This window comes from Galleria mellonella, unplaced genomic scaffold, assembly GCF_026898425.1.
Source record: "Galleria mellonella isolate WM207_F2 unplaced genomic scaffold, CSIRO_AGI_GalMel_v1 utg65, whole genome shotgun sequence".
Lineage (NCBI taxonomy): Eukaryota > Metazoa > Arthropoda > Insecta > Lepidoptera > Pyralidae > Galleria > Galleria mellonella.
In genome coordinates, this window is record NW_026442138.1 from 8,247,618 (window position 1) to 8,267,718 (window position 20,101).

Below are 20,101 nucleotides of genomic sequence, written 5' to 3' on the forward strand. Positions count from 1 at the left end.
TATATATGTCAGTAGAGATCTAAAAACAAGGAATTACATAGAAGGAATGATAAGATTAAAATTGTAAATCATGTGGTTGCCTCTTTTCTTCTTATACAAATATAATTAGTAAAAAGAGGACAAAAAATACATCATCAGTTGTTATTTTTCTCAATTCATAGCAGGCTAGTGTACAGAAAATGTTTGGTATGTAAATTATTTGACAATGAAAATTTTACATTACTAGATTATATATTCGACAAGAAGTAGAAAGTATGCAAGCAGGTTGTATCTGAATTTGGTAGGGTTATACGGCTGTATAATATTTTCTATATACTACCTTGTTATGAATTGACAATTTTAACACTCCTTCTATGTAATTCCTTGTTCTTAGATCTCACCTAAGAAAAGGAATAATAAAAACTGTAAATCATAGGGTTGTCTCCTTTCTTCTTATGCAAATATAATTAATAAAAAGAAGACGAATTGACAAAAGTAGCAACTGATGGTGTATCTTTTCTTTTCTTTTTACTAATTATATTTGCATAAGAAGACCATATTAAACTAAATTTATTGAACGCCACAAAAAAAAAAAAGAAAAAACTAAATTTATAATAATTGTGATTTCAATCTATTAAAAATTTAGTTTATTTTGAGCTTAATCTAAAAGATTTAGCGATGTAACTAAGACATAAACTTTTAAATGTCGTCTTACAATTAATCCCAATATCTATTTATTATTATTTATCTGCCTATTTATCTATCTCCATCTAAATACAAGGAATTATATATTAAATATAGCACAAACTATTAAATTAAAATATTTGGTTAAAAGGCAAATATAATAAGGAATGGAGGCTCAGAATCGAATACAGTGTACACATGTAGGTTTGCCAAACTATTCTTAATCTAGTGTAAGTTCTGAAGGTTTCGGTGGGAGCATAGATTAAGCATAGTACCTATGTTTTGGTGGGAATTACAAGTAGAACGAATTAAAATTTTTACGTTTTTAAATTTAATTGAACATAAAATAGTTACATGTGTAATATCTGGATATAAATTATTAAAATCTCCACGTTTTACACGTAAGTACACTTTAAACATCATGCACTTGAAGTGCAATATAAAAACAAAAAAATTTTTTTTTGATACATTAATATTATATTAAAAAAATTAATTTTGTTCATTTGTGCAATTTAATTTTTATTGTACCCGAAGGTTGAGGCATACACAAGATTGGTGAATTTTTTTTATTCTGTAATTTTAATGATCTGAAAAGCGCTTTGTAAATTTTGGTTTCTTTTCATCATTACATAAAAGCACTAATAATTACAACCCATTTTATTATTATTTACCATTATATATATATATATATATATATATATATATATTTACTAAAGTTTAGATTATCAAGAGCATTTAGTCAAAAGTAACAAGCATGGATAGATACACCCTTTGTTGTACTCTTCTTATAAATATACATATACATGAACCATGATATACAATAACAATTAAACAAAATAACCTAAAATATTTTTTTGTTTATTGGCACTACTTCCACTTAGTAAATTATATTTGTTCCATTTTTCCTATAATTATTACTAAGCTTATATATATGTAAGCTTTTTTTAGATGATCTATATGACTGGGTTAAAAAATTTAAAAAGTCCCTTGAGGTATATATTTTTATAATTTATTTTCAAGAAATATTTTTAAAATATAAATATAAGTCTAGGTTCTTTGAACATGTATATGAAATTTACAGGATGGCATGGATTGAACTTCAGCTGTGACTACACTGTTGATACAAAGATTTGCTAAGCCACCTCTTATCAATCCACATGTGTAAGCTACATACTGAAACAACAATAAATTAAATTACCACAACCAATTAATAATCACTAGCAAACTGTCCTGACTTTGCAGTTTTTGCAAAATAAAATACATCCCATGTTACTTACTTACAATATAACTTTCAGTAAGTGAAACAATTTTAAACATTGGTTAAATTTTTTTTTATTAATCAAATTTTTGTACACCAGAGTGACTATGCCAGCCTCATAGGGATTGTCTGAATGTCAGTCTGCCAGTCCGTCAGGGACACCTTTACCCACAGATATAGCTGTCTTGCATTGCAACTGCCAGGTTGACCCAGTATTAAATTGACATTACCATTATATAATGGCATGTTACCCAGAATTTGCTGTTTCAGGTTACAATTCCGGCCACATTTCACCAGCAAATGTAGAAGGTCTTCTGCTTTGTCACAATACATACAATTTGGTGATTGTTTCATTCCTATAAGATGATAAAATTTGTTGAGTGGAACATGACCAGATCGCATCCTGAACGCTATCACTAAATATGATCTTGAAAGACTTGTTGTTTGAAACCAGGGTATTAATGAATGTATTTGCTGTATAGTTTTATACCATATCCCCTTTGAACCTGAACAGTTTTCAAAGTGGTTTCTCCATTTCATGACACAATCTCTCTTAATTCTACAAATGAATTCATTTGCATAAGAGTTACAAACAATTTCTGTTCCATCCTCAATAGCCTGTTTGGTTGCCTGATCTACTGTTTCATTCCCTGGCACTTTTATATGTGATGGTATCCATTGAAGTTTTATGGCTACATTTCTTTGTTGTTAGATACATACCAGCTTTAAGGCCTCATAGTCTATCTGCATACCTCGTGTACCCGAGACACACCAAGCCAAAAAATTTTTTATCACATGTTACAAACAAAAAATTTAATCTTTCATCTTTATCATATTAAATGTGGTCATTTTAATTTTTATACTTACTCTTGGAGCATATTCCAAATATTGGTGTCCATTTGAGAAATTTGTAAGGAATCGGAATGCATTATCTTGCAATACATAAACACCTTGATGATTTGTACGCAAATTATCAATCTGTTTTTTATATATACACATCCAGAAGTCTGTACATATGAACTTCATTGTGTCTAACTCGTCTTTAAATCGTGGCCATTCTCGAGTCAGTCTTTCCATAATTTTGTAGCCTGCAGCGAAACCAATATACTCCACTACTGATAAATCACTCTCCTAATTAGATAAAAAAAAAATATTATTTCATTGCAATTTAAACATGATAAGAAATATGGCAATAATTTTTATTATAATAAAGGCTAATAAATAACAGCACTAAAAATAAATATACTAATATTAATATACTTATATTAATGTAAAGTGAGTTTTTTAATTAACACTAACGACTTGAACAATCGCTATAAAATTTTGTACACATGTACTATATGTAATGAAGGATATAGGCTACTTTTTACCCCGGTCACGCGGATGAAGTCGCGGATAAAAAATTTGCATGTAAATAATCTTAAGATAAATACTTAAGAGTAAATCTAAATACGCAGAGAATGCCACCAGGCATTAAGTCCGCCCCGTAGACATATTTTAATGCGTGCAAAAGTATAAAAAAAATAAAGTAGTACTAGTATAAAAATGCAATAAAAATATTACCTTTTTATCATTGTTTTCTTTCGTTTGCTCCAAAGCATAGTTTATAATCTCAGAATGTAATAATTCGAATAAAATATCATCAGCCATTACCTTTCGTCGTTTGTATTTTATTTAAATTCCAAATTATTAGACGTTTAAAACTCGTAATCAAAGAATATAGTACCCTCTACTGCGAAAGAGAGAGGCCGTGCTAATAATTAATATTGATTAATTAATATGTAATGAATTTTATTTACAAATTCTTAGGTAGCTATAACCATAGATAACACAGACTTAAAACAGACAAATAATCACCACAGATAACATAGACCTAGTAATTGCTACTATATAAGCCGAAAACTACTATGTTATAATAACGCAGGTAGTAATATTAGAATTCAAAATATATCTATTGGCAATGTCAGGGGTATCCTCCTTAAAAAAATCTGTCCGATTCTAAGATAGTAGTACACGGGTATGTGATCTTGGCCTCGTAAGTCGCTATAATGGCCCAGTATTGGGCAATGTTAAAGAGAGAAAATATAATAACCTGTATGTTACAGCAATATGATATAAATTTGCACAATACATAGTCTTACTATAACGTATGCGTACTAACAGACTAGCAATACTATTACAAAATGCTTAGCAAAAACGAGATGCAAATGTGTGCTGCACAATGCACAATCTATCTACTATATAATGTTTGATATTAAATGATTTATCGATTCTGTATAATACTCAATACTATATACTCAATACTTTAAATTTTATTTAACAATTAGTAATTTTAAAAGTTAATAATAATTTATTCGTTTATTTAACTTTAGTACGCATGTAATAAATGATACGTAGTATTTGCATATTATATTGTGTTGCAAAATAATTAAATTTTTAGAAACCAAATATCTTTGTGAGCTTTATACAATATATGATATTATACATATAATAATTTGCAATTATTTGCTTTAATTTATGTAATAAATTTATATATAATAATTATAGCTGCATATTAGATTACAAGTCATTGACACTTTTTGGCTAAGGAATTGATGATAAAATTTTTACATATTCACGTACTTGTTATTATTTTAATTTGAGTACCTAAACCTTCAGAATAGAATTAGTTTAAAATTGCTAATTTTATCTGTCGATTTATAAACAAAATATTTGTTATGGTTTTAAATATTGTATTTACATAAATGAAATATTTCAAGCATGTGTGTTTATTATGTTTATTTTACGTGTAAATACACGTAAAACACGTAATTGTATGTGTTTTCTCTGTTATTTATATTAGATTCAGTTAAAGCACACATAATTTTAATTAATTAGATGATCTAATTATTTTGTTCACACTTCCACGAAAATAGCTTCGAGCCTATGCTGTGCAAATTACAATATTATCCTATTATCTCTCGCTCTAACATACAGGTTATTATATTTTTGTCTCGTAAGTTGCCAATTTATAGTTTATAAAGCTAATAACACACCTCTCTAAGGTATAGTCAAAACCTATATTAAAAGTTGTTAAGTTTTTGATGTTAAAAACTAAAGCGGATATATTTTTTGGTCGACATAAATGTTTTTAATTAGATTATATTTTTCTGAGTTTATTTTTTTATTGTCTTTTATTAACTGAAAAGGTTATACTTCCTGTCGTATAGAAGAGAAATGCGTGCGGAGTCCTATGGAATGTTGTGTGAGGTACTCGTACTGATGGTTTCATAAGTATCATCATTATCATTACATCCGTTAACTGTCCATTGTTGTATAATGGCCTCTTTTAGGGGTGCCTGTTGTCATGTTTGATATGTAGATTAGTAACCGCAGTTAGACTTTGACGTTGTTTTAAAAGGGACACTGCTGCTCATTCCTCAACTATTAAGTTCCCTTAGTCGCCTCTTATGATACCCACGGGAAAGGAAGGGATGGTTTATTCTATGCCGGACCTACGGCTAAAACACGGTTTCAGAAAAAAAAGGATACATGGATTAAATATTTAACAACATTGTAGAAAAGAATCTGATTGTTAATCATATGATTTTAGGTTGTGTTGTGGATTTGGAGAAAATGTAATGAATTAATGAACTTTCTTCCAAAATATGGAATCAATAGTATCCTATTACAGGTTATGCAATCCATTAATATGAATAACAGAGCATCTTTATAATAATTATAAGAATGACTGATACATTAAATAAATAAATACTATATACTATACATTAAATAAATAAATATATGTATTGGATTCTACCACAATTTTTCAATGTTTTCTGATGAACAACAAAAGTCATTTATTTTTTGCCATGGTCAACAAAAGGGTTAAGCCTTTTTTTTATTTTTGAACTCGAATTCAATTTCAGACTATAATAATTACTTTAGACAGATTGTCTCTAGTAATGGCACTTATACGTGTTCTATTTTTTTAGTTATTGATTTTTACTTGTTGGAATCACTATTTTCAAAGGTCTAGCGGTTTGTAATTCTATTTTTTTTAAATGGGTGACAATGGAATGACTACCTATCCCGCGCTGATGGTATACGCTGCCAAGGTACCAGTGAGAGATGGGTAACGAGGATAAATAGATATGTCAGTTAGCTTATCGTGAAAAATGCACTTAGAATTACAAATGATGGCTTTCAGGGGAGAGCGTGAGGAGGTCGACCTGATAAGATGTATTGCCAGCAATGTAGAAGCTAGACCTCAATACTAAAAATCGCTTCCCTCCCAGTAATCACATTAGATACGTTAGGTACCTACCTCCATTATTATTTTTAATGAGATACATAAAGTGATCATTCAAAAACGGCAAATTTATTGTTAGGTAAAAAGACTGCGCTGCTTATAATTAATTACTAATTATCTACGAAGCCCATAATTTCACAAATGTCAACTTTTACAACGCAAAACTATAATTATACCATGGTATAACATATTTACTAAAATGCCTAGGTTTACTCCTCAATTTAATGTAAAATAATAAATAGGGACGTAGGACAAGTACGATCTTTTTGCTTAGCAGGTACTATTTTTTTATTAACTATTTAGTGGATGATCTTCAACGCTGTTATAATTTATGTTGAAAACAGACGCATTTATCTATTTATTTCTTTGATGTATAATTATCGTCGCCGAAAATTTAAAGCCATTTTTCTTTCCTATTATCTGTATTGTGGGTTGCTAAGGTTACAAATAAAATTACAAAAGCGTGTCTTGGGTTAGGTATAAACCTGCTATGTAATTGATAATTTTAAGTAATTTAAGTTCTTAACGACGGGTAACACCACACCATGATAATAAAAAAGTTATAAGTTAAATAAATAAATAACAATGGTGGCGTTGCTTCATTTGCGTTCTGTCTAGCTTCCTAAAAGCAAGTGTTTTGTAGTCGTTATCTCCAAAAATTTGTGCTCTATCCATAATAAGATTATAGCAATAAGTTTATAAATATATAAGAGAGTAAGTGATAAATAATAATATATAAAAATAGTCCAATGGACGTAAATAACATAATAACTGAAATAAAAGATGGTGAACCGACGCGACCTCCATTAGTCGATGCGCCATCTATGCTTGATATGCAAAAACCTAAAATTGATGGAACTGTCAAAAAGAAGAGGAGGCGCGGGAAATCTAAACGGAAATTGTTGTTACCATTTATGAAAGCTCCTTGGCAAGATAGACGTAAAAATGAAAAATCTAAGAGAAATAATAGATTTCGAAAAATTGTTTTAGCAAAGACTCACGCACCGTTTAATAATAATCAATTTTTAATGGAGATACATAAACCTGAACCTGAAAATACCTTCCATATTTTACACACACCTTCCGCACGTACACGTGACTCTAGTTTTAGCGTTGACTCTGAAGAAAATTATTTTTTTTCTCTTCCTGAAGATGAAGAGGAATATCTGACTAAAGAGTTTTCCAGTGTATATGAGGATGCACAAAGTGAACGATTGTCAAATATGTCAAAGAATGAACTTATTCAAGAGTATCTTCTGTTGGAAGCCAAGTATGATAATCTCGTTAAAAGAACGGAACGTTCAAGGCCAAAATGTTCAGATAATGATAAGGAATCAACTGCAGCAGACAAAGAAACCATGGCAAGTGATAAGGACAGCATGATAACTGATAGAGACACTTCAGGAACATCCATTGTGTCTAGTGCTGACGAACCTTCAATTGATGATGTAATGCAACGTTTAAAGGAACAAGAGGAACAGATTCATCAACTTACATTGGCTAATGAAAAGTTGCAAATAGAAAATGAACATTTAAGACAGAGATCACAAAGTACTTCCAGTGAAGATTCAGAAAGTGATAGTTCTTCCACATCAGACAGTTGTAGCAGTTCCAGTCAGTGTGCTAGTCCAGTAGATACACAAACAGTAAACATTTCAGAAAATATTCCTAATGGAATAGGACAAGATTTCGAAGTGAATGGAAATACTGAAGAATTAGAGCCTGAATATCCACTTGTTAATGGTTTCCACAGTCCTAATGAATAATTAGTTAACAGTAGTTTTGTTTGTATTAAATAGTTTGTAACAGTATTTAAATTTTAGCAATATATTTTGTACTTTAAATTGTGGGAAAATTTATTAAGCATAATGCATTTAGTTTACTTGCCAGATGTTATATTGTATCAGTTATTTTAACAATTACTTTTTTTTCACTGTGGGAATGTAATTGTGAGATCTCATATTAGATTTAGTGAAATTTTCTGTGATATCCTTGTGGATATTTTATCAGTAGTGATTTTTTTAATGTACGAGTGATGTACTAATATTCCAGATAAAGATCTCACTTTTATGTTGATACAGTGAGGTGTTCTAGTTGTAAGAGAAAATGTATGAAAAGTTATAATATATGTATTTTAGCTATTTGGATATTAATATTTTATGGTTATTGTTGGTTTTGTTAAGTATGAGTGTCTACAATGTAAGTTAAAAACCAAATTTAATGTGTCAAGTAGATAATAATGTAGGATAACTTATTTTAAATATACATTAAACAGGGAATCATTAAAGACAGTTATAAATGAGATTAATGTTTTTAAATGTTCACCATATTACATGACTATAATTAAATAGATCTTGATTTAGAAAAAACTTAAATGTGAATTATCTATTAATAATATTATACCTAATTTGTAAAAAAAATGCATATTGCTATTGTATGTGATTGTAAATCACTGGGTATTAAACAACAAAAGATTTATTATGACAAACTTCTAGGTCAAGGGAAAGAAATTACTGACACATCACTCTGGAGTGATATGCAGAATGCATGCTCGTAAAGCTACTTAAGAATCTGTTTACTTATCTCTGTCAAAAACAAAAAAATTAAAATAGTACAAGTTTTCAAGCAATATAAAGATATTGAATTTGTTTTACTTCTAGTTTTAGTCTGCATATATTCCTAAATCCTACATTTTAAATATAAATTTGGGGATATAAACATATCCCCAAATTTATATTTAAAATGTAGGATATCACAGGGACATTCCAGGGTATGGAGGCATAATAGGGAGTCTAATATGAGGTACTATAGCCGTCGATATTCTGTGATATTGTTTTGAATTCAATCTATATTAGCTGATCCTAAATCGGAAATTTTTTAAGTAAATAATTCCTCTCTTTCCAAGAGTAGACAAAGTAGATAGAAATCAGTACGGTGTATGATAAGCCTAATATAGGTACTTAAACAAAGTAGTCCTTAAAAAATAAAAAATAAACTATAGAAAACACTTGAATGTATACGTATATATTTAAGACATAGGTAGGTACCTACTTAAACACAATATTCATGGACACCAATTTATTTTAACTAAATTAACATTGACGTATGAAGGTAGATTAGGTATTACAGTGATTTATAAAGCAAACAAAGTAGGTACTTTTTTTTGTTAAATATACAAAGTAAATTTGAGGGCGATTCCTTATAACAACAATAGCCGAAAATTGCTCTATATAGGACGTTTTTTATTATACCTAAGTATGGCACGTTGATGTACGATTTTACCATCGCGATATATAAGTAAAATATGCATTCAATTGTATGGAAATGCTTTAAATTTTCGCAACAATATTGTAGACGTGTACAGAAACATCGTCTCCATAAACTCCATATATTAGGTTTTCCTACTATATCGTAATGGTAAAATCGTACGATCGTAGTGTGTATCGCTGTTTTAGGGAATCATCCCTTTTATTCTTAAAGTTGAAATAAATGTAGATAACTTTTAGACTTGCTGAGTTAGGCTCGTAATCAAGTAGCTGAAGTACTTTGTTGACTGGGGAGTCAATGTTTTTTTAAATACTCCACAACTATCAAATTAAACATCAGTAATATATTTCAGTTGATTTGTCCTCATATCATCTCTTGCCTATGGGCTTGTTATACATAAAATAAAAACATGTACATATGTTGGTACCTTAGAACAGAAAAACTGTTTTTTGTTTTTTCCCGTTCTGTGATTATTAGATTCGTGTCCTCTAATAATAATTATATAGGATAGTTTGGACTTAATGCAAAATAATAACTAAATTTCTAATTTAGAAATTTGTGATAGAATCATTTATAGTATTAAAACAGTAGAACTACGTCCATTGAATTTTGTACAGGTTTTGATAAACTACTGTTGAATTATTTAATAGATTCTTATAAAGCTGTAAATTATATGATTACATTTATTAACTCCCTTATTTTCAGATGCACTCCCTGATTTTTATACAAAATTATAGACTTATTATAAAATCAATTGAGCAAATGGTATGGATTATTTTTTTCTAAAACAGGAACATTATGAAACACAGGTCGAATATTATTATATGTACAAATCTAGGAACTTAACATATATTTATTATTATAATTAAATAATAATATCAGATCTGTATAGGATTATTAAGGTCAAGATGTGAAAAAAATCATGATTAGACTCTTTGAAAAATTGGATAATATAATAATTTTTTTACGACAATTTTGTGATTTTTGTTGAGGGTATATGTCGTCAAACAACATTAAAATTTATTATTAATTTTCCTTTAATAGAAAAGTAATGAAATGTTATTGTTATGATACAAACGAAACGGAAAATGTTGAACGTTGTTGTTATTAACATTAAAACAATAAAATCACTAAGTAACTATAGTTCAACAATTAATGAAAATTTACCCAAATTTACAACAACTGAGTCGTCGAATTTATAAAATACTAATTGTACAAAATAATGTTTATTAATAAGTCAATTACTTATAATAATTATCATTTTATAAATATATACTTATGGAAATTATATCTCAGACTATGACTAACTCCTAGGAACACTATTACAATAATAGAACACTCATTGTTCATAAAATAAAATTATACCATAATACTAATAAGCTCCACCGCTTAATAATTGAAATATATATATGTAAAACCACAAAGGTAAATTATTTATTCATATTTGATTAGAAAACTTATTTTATTTTAAATATGATTCTTTTTCTTTTTCACTTTTGACTCGGGAGCATTAGGGTTTGTGCCCTTGTAAAACTGTTTTAGTAACGCCATAGCTGCATTTGATAGTAAGTTTCCTGTTAATTTGTAAGTGTTCTCATAAAATTTACTCACATCCAATACAGTTTTTCCACCAAATCTATCATTAGCGCAACCATAAACAACTTCTTTAACTTTTAAATTGTTCAGTGCAGATGCACACATTATGCAAGGTTCCACTGTTACATATACTGTTATATTTTGGAAGTAATTTGTATAATCTATGTTGTTACTTTTACAATAATCTAAAACGTAATCGATACAATTAATCTCTGCATGTCTTGTTGGGTTACGAGTGATATTTACACTGTTCCTAGACTCGGCGATAATATTTCCATTGTAGGTGAAAACACATCCAACTGGAACTTCCTGAGCTTCCATGGCTTCCGTTGCTAGTTCAAGGGCTCTCTTCATAAAATCAACCATATTTTTATATTTATTCTTTTTTAATTAAAATCACAGTATTGTCTTTTTATATTATAATTGAGCAGTCTGAAAAGAAATGCTACATTATATTTATTATTTTCAACGCGTCATTCTTAAATCAGGGGATTGACTTTCCACCTAAATTGGTAAAGTAGCTTGTTACTAGTTGTATTATTAGAAGTCGCTTAAACACCATAATTATAATAATTATGAGGTGTAATTAGCATACATTTCTATAGTCTTACAGAGATGTTTACTGACCGGAATAATAATTATAGCCAATATCCTTCTCCATTCCATTTCGTATAGGTATACCAAATTTTAGTGACTGGTTAAGCTTTAACAGCTTAACCAGGCGCTATAAGGTAACAAATGACCAAACTTACTTCCATATTTATAACATTAGTATGGATTAGTAATTATTTATGTACCTATGCTATCACAAGTAAATGTAGTCTGTGATAAAATATTATAAAATTTCGTTATGAATTGAAAAGTGAGTTTTGTAATTCTCTCCTGGGAGAGAGTCTTGCACACCAATGGGTTTGTCATTTTAAGATAGCGCGAAATCCTTGTCGAGTCGTCGATCTTACTTTATGTCCCCTAATTTGCACTCTAAATATATATGTATGTCTCTATGTGTCCAATAGAGCAGGCATCAAATATACTTGTATCGAATAGCGAGGATGAGATACCTGAACAAGTACACCTCCAACTATATATATATATATATATATATATATATATATATATATATATATATATATATATATATATATATATATATATATATATATATATATATATATATATATAATGGGATAAACCTTTATATATATATATATAAAGGTTTATCCCATTATTAGGTCCCATAGAAAATTTATCAAAATCAGTTCAGTAGTTTAGTTTTTAGTTCAAAATAACTGGTTTTGTCACAACTGAAGTCGGCTTTTTTTTGTCATCTTTAATTATAATTATTATTTTTCAATTATAAAAGGGGTTACGTTCAGGTTTCCTGTATGATATATAAGGTATACTACCTCATTAAAAATATAATTTATGTGTAGTATTGAAGTAAATTGAAATTCTTTAACGATTCCAATGCCTTTTCTTCCCAGTTCGTATTGTTAACAGCTCTTGGACTTGGGTGTGGTAGGTATAAAATCTGTAACAATATATTATTATTTATTATTTTAAATAATATTTTCCGTATCAATACGTTCCGCATGCACGTAGCATATAGGACTATTAGTTGTGATAGTCTATTATGATTTGTGTTTAAAAATTGGGCATGATGGCGGGGTACTAGTGCAGGATGACAAGTGAGGATGAAGCAGGTCAGTTGGCTCATGGTGATGAATTCACCAAAAATTAACCACGATGGTTTCCAGGAACCGCGTGGAGGTCGACCTGTGAGATTATAAGTGCTAGTAATGGGACTGTTAGGTCTGATTATTAACATTTACCTTACACCTAGTTAAAGGGATTGGTATTACTTATCTAAGTAGGTATTTATTAGGCGACTTATTATCACCATTTGAATAACATTCAACTTCAGAATTAACAATGGAAAACTAAGTAAAACGTCAGAAAGGAAGAAATTTAATAATAATGTATATAGGTTTTACCGCGTTGAGATATCAAACAAAGGAAAGCAGCTCAATAATTTTTTCAAGAGATATTAGTTCTGTATGGGGACTTTGGTCTTGGTAAAATCACTGTTGAAAATGGCATGGCTTTTTTAAGCAGAAAAGGAAGTGAGTTGGAAAAGGTCTTAAACTTAGATCAAGATCGTGAAATGACCCTCAATGCGTAGGTACTATTTATTTCTAAGAATTAATATATAGCCCCATAGGACCCACTTAAATTCATATAAGTAAAAAACTCTACTCTAAAAGATATTGCAACTTCGCCCGCACAAACTCTATTTTCAATGTACGTGCTATTTTTTTTCTAGTGGTTACTAATGTTATGCAAGGACAGACAGTCAGTGCATCATTTACTCAATAGTGTTGATTAAGAGGTTTCTTTTTCCTATCTTTAAAATTTATATTTTAAATTGATAGTTTCGCGAAAGTATTATTTTATAGACCATTATAAATTAAGTTTATAATAATTCGAATATAATCTATAAAAAAAAATTGTTTATGTCTTCTTATTAAATTGAAATAATATTATATATCTAAAGAATAAGATTAGGAATGGCGCCAATTTCTTCTTATCAGAGTATACTTATACGAATAGAAGATGGATGGTTTCGACTGCTTACGACATTCATTGACTTTTCACTCTTTAAAAACACTGTTTTATTTTAAAACAGACTGCAGTAATTAGAAAAAAAAAAAAATACTTAATAAACTTATGTCTACAATATTTTTTTACGTGTATATTATTATTTATTATATTTTAAATGTGTTACCTGTATTTTAGATTCTGGTAAATATTTTTTTAATGCTTTTTGTGCTCTTTTTTCACAAAACTTTCCGATAGCTATTATGATTTCCACTTCATAAATTTCGAGGACCTTTATGAAAGTTGGGTCACATATATCAAACAATGCGGTCATATCCAAAGCCTAAAAACAAAAATCTATTTTAGGGCATAGAACATATAAATAACAGAACAATTTAATTTAACCCTAAAAAGTATTGTTATCAACAAAAATTAAAATAAAACCTATTTTTAATTAATTGTTCGAAATAATATTTACACCCATCTTTTGTCGACTTAACAGTCAGTGTTTAAATGTTTTATTATTTTTAATAAGACAGAGGATTTACATCTTAAATAAATTTATTCGATGGCATATTTAATCAATTTATCTAAGAACTAGCTACCCGCCCCGGCTTCACACGGGTAGACAGAAAAGTAAATTAGTATTTTAAATTGTTACTTTGACCAATAGAAGATAACAATAATACCGTAACAATACCGTAAGGCTTTACCAGAGGGAGACTTTGTACGAAAGTCGATTGCGTGGGTACCTCTGTCCCATTCGTGTTTCAACCGTGAAGCAGTTGTGTTTGCATGGCTGTGTTTCGGTTTGAAGGGTGGGATATGGCGTGAATTTACTGGGTACAGAGGAATAACACCTGAGTCCTCAGGAATGGCAACGCATGGGGGGTATCATGGGCGAAACAGTATACTCTGTTATGTCCATGGTACTGCTCATGTCTATAGGCGACGGTTACCACTTTCCATCAGGTGGGCCGTCAGCTTGTTTGCCATTCTAAGTTGTATAAAATAAAAAAAATAAAATAAAATAGGCTGTTCTGTATTTTTCTGACCATTATTATTTTATACCCGTTGTAATTTCTAACGGAAGGTCAGTTTGAAATAATTACTATGATTTAAATATAATAGTTAAATATGCAGTATTACATTTTTTTGTGAGCAATGAATAGTACTATAAACAAATAGTACATTATTCTATGTATTATCAAAAGTTTTCGAAGCGGACGCCCACTAATGACTGTTATATGCAAATTTTTGATACATTATTGTAATTTTCAGAGGGATCTTTAATTTATTGAAAATAATATACATATTGTTAATTAATATCAATATTACCGAGTAACATAGACTATAGTCTATTTTACTCGCTAATTATATAGCTTTCTAGTGGTTAATTTTTTTTAATCGTTTAAACAGTATTCTAGTTTATCTGTTACAAATAAATAATATTAGTGTAAATTATATCTTATGTCTATCATATTCAGTATGTTAATTAACGTAACCAATTTCTTAAATCTGGTGTTAGGATTCATTAATACGGTCTCAAAGACTTTTTCCTAGAAAAAAAAAATATATATAAGAAATATATTACAAAAGAATAAAACGAAAATTCTCCAAAGAAAAAGAAACTGTATTTGTATCTACATAATAATAGGTGTGTTGTGTATATACCTTGTACTGTGTTGTACAGTTGATACAGATACAGCTGTTCTTTTCTTCGATAATTTTATTTTTTATTATTTTTTGGTAATGTAATTTTTTTTCTAGGAAAATATCTTTTTAGATCCTATTAATGAATATTTACTCTAATTTTAAGTTATGAGTTACGTTTATTAACATACTGTATATCTGTTAAAGTCGAACCATAAGTTACTTTAGAATACTCAATGATTAAAAATGATTTTGATGTATAGGCATGTCTATTTTCCCTAAAAAAATGTATACAATTTGTGATATAGATATTTCACTTCGTCTATTGTTAAATACATGATCAATTGATTATAAAATGATAATTCATACTTACACTAAATTCACCTGGCGTGACATTTGCCCCATTGCTTCGCATCCATTGTTGCGGCAAATAATTGTAAACAAAACTACTACGGAAGAAGTTTTCTGGTTTACCACAAAGTTTTTTAAAGAGACCCCAGAACCTGGCACCGCTGATCTGTAATAAATGATACAATTTTAAAATTGAAAATATACATAATAAAAAAACCTATTCTATTTAATGTGATATAAATATATATACAATTAGGTGGAAGGATACAATTATTAATGAATAGTAAATTAACCATAAGCCCGATGTTTTATATTTTTCTAGTGTTTCGCTAGTGTCTTCGTATGAAAACACTAGGGAAATTTGGTATTCGTAATTAATTTTCTGTAAAGAAACTTAGAACTCAGTGTTATTAGATACCTAATATTTAACTTTAATCCTAAAAAAAGGGCTAAAATATTTAATCCTTATAATATACAAAACATACTTTATATTAAATAAATAGGTTTTAAAATAATACACAAATTAATCAAAATATCGGGTAATTATAAAGTATAATAATTTAAAAAAAATCCCCTAATGGATTAATACTAATAAACATACTTTTTTTTATAAACTTGTAATGTTATAATGAGACAAATAATCCTTACAGCTTGGGGGGGAAAGGGATTGTTAGTAATGGAAACTGAGAATCCAATTGCTAGCAATATACCCAACCAGGTCGATCTCCTCGCGGTTCTCCCTGAACACTATCATGGTTAATTCCTGATGAATTCATCATGATGGGCTAACTGGCCTGTTTTCATTCTCATCTATCACCCTTCACTGGTGCTCCGCCAGCTTATCCCGTTAGCGCAGGCGGATACCATTTTCATCCATCAAAAAAAATCCTTACAGCTTTCCTACATACTGCTATCATTTATATTTTTGTAATTAAAGTTCAACAATACAGTTATTAACTTCAGCTACTATCGGTATACGCTTGACTGATAGGTGAGGATGATGGCAGGCCAGTTAGCTCCTCATCACGAATTCACCAAGAATTAAGCACATTTTTCAGGGGAACCGTGTGGTGATCGATCTGACAGTGCATATCATTAGCAATAGGTTTGCTAGTCCCAGTTAATAACAGCTCCTTCCGCCCAAGAGTGTGTATAAGGTGGCTAGATGGATTCATAATTTGTTTAATGGGCTAAGACCCTTTGGAAAGTACTTTCATATGCTAATGTCTAAATATTAAACAAAGAGGGAAAATTACAAAAAAAAATTGACCTATTGCGAAGCAGGTAATCTGACAGTGCATATCACTAGCAATAGGGTTGCTAGTTTCGATTACCAACAATTCCTTCTCCTCAAGAATGTGTGGAAGGCGGCCAAATGGATCTATCATTTCTTAGTGGGCTAAGACCCCTTGAAAAATATTCTTAAATATGCTAATGTCAAAATGTTATATCAAAGAGATAAGGTTACATACAAAAAATATAGCCCCTAAGATAATATCCATATGCTCAAAATACACTTAAGTTGTAAAAATATATATATCTGATTTATATTATCATACAAGCGAAGATGCGGATGCATTGATTACCTCAAGTTTGTCTTTATTTGGAAAGTGGTTTAGTATGGAACCTGGGCCCAATCAATATATATTATAAAAACATCTTAAAAGGAAATTTGCACATACCAAATTATATAAATGTGACAGTAGTAGGTTCGCTTCCTGTGATATGTCGAATGTTGTAAAGGTATCTCATGCTATCTCATTTTAACTATTTTCAACTAACTTCAAAAAGGTTTAAGGTTCTCATTTCTTTTTTAAGTAAAATGTAAATTACATTTGCATTTTTTTATTTTGTTACCTCATTACTCTGTAATTTATAAACCGAATTGGAAAGTTCTTTTTGTATCTGAAAGGATATACTTTCAGATTGCTCCTATATATTTTTTTTAATTTGTTCAGTAGTTTAGTTTTTCAGTCAATTAGTTTTTCAACAATTCTAGTCAATGTTTTTCTGTAGAACAAAGTCTTAAATTATATCTTATTATTTCTTGTATGGTAATTTTTTATTATTTTTTAGATTATGTCGAAAATAGATTATGTTATGATTTACATATTGTTATATAACTGTTTATTCTAATTTTTAGATTTACATGGCATGTAATAAAAGATAAATCATATATTTTTAATGGCGTATCAATAATAACCATATTTAGTTTAAATTTCTTAGATCATTGTACAGTACAATGATTGTGCCCAAAATAAAATATGTTCTTTCTATAATGTTGGCATTAAGGTTATAGTACAATTAGATTAGTGTGATTTTTGTATGTATGGTTATTTTTAGTAGACAAACACAGACCATTCACATACACGTAATATATTTGTCATTCTGTGCATACTTACTGGTGTAATCAACCAAAGTTTGGTAATAAATTTATGCTTGATAAAATATTTTATATACCTCACTTCTGCTGCAATTAAAACCTTCCACTCGTCTACTATGTAGTTCTTTTGGAGGTTTTCCTACTGGTCCTGTTATATGCAGCCAATTTCGAACAGATTCAATTTCTCCAAATGGGACCTAAAAACAATGACAGATGTTCATAGAAATGTAAATGCAAGGCAAACCAAGATTAAGCAAAAAGTTACTAACTCTATAAATATTTGCAAACAAAAAACTAATGAAATATATACAAATCTATAACCAAAATAACTTCAATAAAAAAAAAAAAACTAAAGTCAAAACATCAAGAGGAAGGGATTGTTAAAAACAAAGACAAGTAACCATATTATTGGTAATATACATTGTCAAGTTGACCTCTTTACAGTGCCCTCCTGGAAATTAAAGAAATTAACTGGAGTGGTAAATTAGTGGTGCATTTGTTACAATTGACCAACCAACCTGACTTCCTCCATACCTAACATTCCTTACTAATATATTGCTAGCATAAATGAAGGAGATATTTTACTTCATTTATGCTACAACTTTTTTTAATGGGTGATCAAATTACTCTTGGTATATGCTAGAGTGCAACAACTAAATAAATAAATGAATTATCAATTTATAAAAAAAAACTGCACTTTTAATATAAATCTTTAATACCTAGAAATATAAATAAGGTTAGAACAATTTCATGAAAATAACTAAAAATATATTAACAAAGCAATGTTAGGAATCTTAGAAAGACAGAAAATTAAAGAAGAAAAATAGAAGTAAACAAAGATATTGATACCACTAAAGTCTACACTACAATAAACATGCAATCTACTGAAACTTTGATTACAGAAAACATGGATAGAATAAAATAAATAATTTTATCTTTTAAACAGGCATTGAGTATCTCTGCACATCCTAAAGGTTGACTGGCCGAGTATGCCTATAGCATTAAATCTGCTTTTTGCATCACATTTTATTAGTCAATAAAGTTTAAATAAATAAATAGAATATTTCTTATTTCATCAAGTAATTTAATATGAATAATATAATAAAAATAACGTGATAAATAATGAATATCATTAAAAAATAGTGTTATTCTTTCTTAGAACTACACAATTTCCTAATAATTTTCTTTCTGGATGAATGAATAGGGTATTAATACTATTGGATGTACTTATGAACATAAAATTTTGCACATCTGCATATTATCTTTACAATTATATCTATAAACTCAAAGAAAGGACTTATATTGGTATTATCATTGAGGGAGGTAAGGGAAAAGGGAGGCGAAAGATATGTTATGTCTGCTTAATCTTTAGTTTAAGCGAAGTAGATACAATCCATGTTTTTCTGTGATCCAATAGAAACAAAACGCTATCTATTCCATCCTTAAAGTATTATGGGCAAAGCTTACTCCTGTTTGAGACATTCCCCATGGTCCTGGGTTCATACCGAAAAACATTATTCTTTTTTTTGTATTACAATAATTTCGTATATACATTTCAAACGTGTTTCGAGCATAAATTGTGGGATTATACACGCACTCAACTTTTTTTGGCAAATGTAACTGTTCCAAATTATTATTTAATTCATCTATAAGATCAAGAAACTCGTTGCATAAATCCAAGTTTTTATTACATGGTATTTCTTGATAAAAAAATGATGACATGACTTCAGGCTCCATTATTCTCACCTTCAAATTTTTTATGATATTATAAATAGTTCTGTCGTAGTTCTTCGAAAACTTAATAGAAATTGTAAACACTGTAATAAAAACTAAATGAGAAAATACAAATAAAAACTAAGAGAATATCGAAAATTAGCCGCCGTTTTGCATTTACACTAGTTGTCAGCTCTATTACCACAGATTAATAATTACTTCGTTTTTGTTTAGTTTAACCACAGAGCAAGTAATCACTATTTTGCGTTATTTTTATTTTGTCTAAATACAATGACATATGGATGATAATGACACTATGATGACATTA

The 20,101-nt window shown here is 29.1% G+C and overlaps 3 protein-coding genes and 1 long non-coding RNA gene across 8 annotated transcripts in view; 2 read left to right on the forward strand and 2 right to left on the reverse strand.

Annotated features, from left to right (window-relative positions):
* LOC128201994 (uncharacterized) overlaps positions 1–20,101 on the forward strand; it is a 124,764-nt gene that overhangs the window by 68,866 nt on the left and 35,797 nt on the right. The gene's annotated exons all lie outside the window — the stretch shown is intronic.
* LOC113519698 (trafficking protein particle complex subunit 6b) lies at positions 1,651–3,778 on the reverse strand. Its single transcript, XM_026904869.3, has 3 exons — positions 3,485–3,778; positions 2,789–3,052; positions 1,651–1,836 (listed from the first exon to the last, which is right to left on the reverse strand). The coding sequence occupies exons 1-3, from the start codon at positions 3,569–3,571 to the stop codon at positions 1,711–1,713; spliced, it is 477 nt and encodes a 158-aa protein (XP_026760670.1). The 5' UTR covers positions 3,572–3,778; the 3' UTR covers positions 1,651–1,710.
* Positions 6,796–8,516, forward strand: LOC113519743 (protein HEXIM2). Its single transcript, XM_026904925.3, has one exon. It carries the CDS (start codon positions 6,962–6,964, stop codon positions 7,976–7,978), a length of 1,017 nt encoding a protein of 338 aa, XP_026760726.1. The 5' UTR covers positions 6,796–6,961; the 3' UTR covers positions 7,979–8,516.
* Positions 10,094–19,965, reverse strand: LOC113519742 (tRNA-specific adenosine deaminase 2). 5 transcript variants are annotated; one of them, XM_031913374.2, is made up of 6 exons: positions 19,663–19,965; positions 18,138–18,257; positions 15,700–15,843; positions 13,861–14,016; positions 12,482–12,606; positions 11,372–11,507 (listed from the first exon to the last, which is right to left on the reverse strand). In XM_031913374.2, exons 1-5 carry the CDS (start codon positions 19,795–19,797, stop codon positions 12,499–12,501), a joined length of 663 nt encoding a protein of 220 aa, XP_031769234.2. In that variant the 5' UTR covers positions 19,798–19,965; the 3' UTR covers positions 11,372–11,507; positions 12,482–12,498. The 5 variants fall into 5 exon arrangements, 4 of the variants coding, with proteins under 4 accessions (XP_031769238.2, XP_031769234.2, XP_026760725.2 ...); XM_026904924.3 differs by having other exon boundaries at positions 19,528–19,965; XM_031913376.2 differs by lacking the exon at positions 13,861–14,016 and having other exon boundaries at positions 19,528–19,965.

Bases quoted from the DNA above. Each gene is read 5' to 3' on its own strand.
- LOC113519742 (XM_026904924.3), bottom strand. From the start codon at position 19,797: ATGGAGCCTGAAGTCATGTCATCATTTTTTTATCAAGAAATACCATGT. The intron at 15,844-18,137 runs GTATATAAAATA...CATTTATTACAG, and splicing joins TTAATTGCAGCAGAAGTGAG to ATCAGCGGTGCCAGGTTCTG. The intron at 14,017-15,699 runs GTAAGTATGAAT...TTTTGTTTTTAG, and splicing joins TCACGCCAGGTGAATTTAGT to GCTTTGGATATGACCGCATT.
- LOC113519698 (XM_026904869.3), bottom strand. From the start codon at position 3,571: ATGGCTGATGATATTTTATTCGAATTATTACATTCTGAGATTATAAAC. The intron at 3,053-3,484 runs GTAATATTTTTA...TTATCTAATTAG, and splicing joins AAGAAAACAATGATAAAAAG to GAGAGTGATTTATCAGTAGT. The intron at 1,837-2,788 runs GTAAGTATAAAA...TTGTTGTTTCAG, and splicing joins ATTTGGAATATGCTCCAAGA to TATGTAGCTTACACATGTGG.
- LOC113519743 (XM_026904925.3), top strand. From the start codon at position 6,962: ATGGACGTAAATAACATAATAACTGAAATAAAAGATGGTGAACCGACG.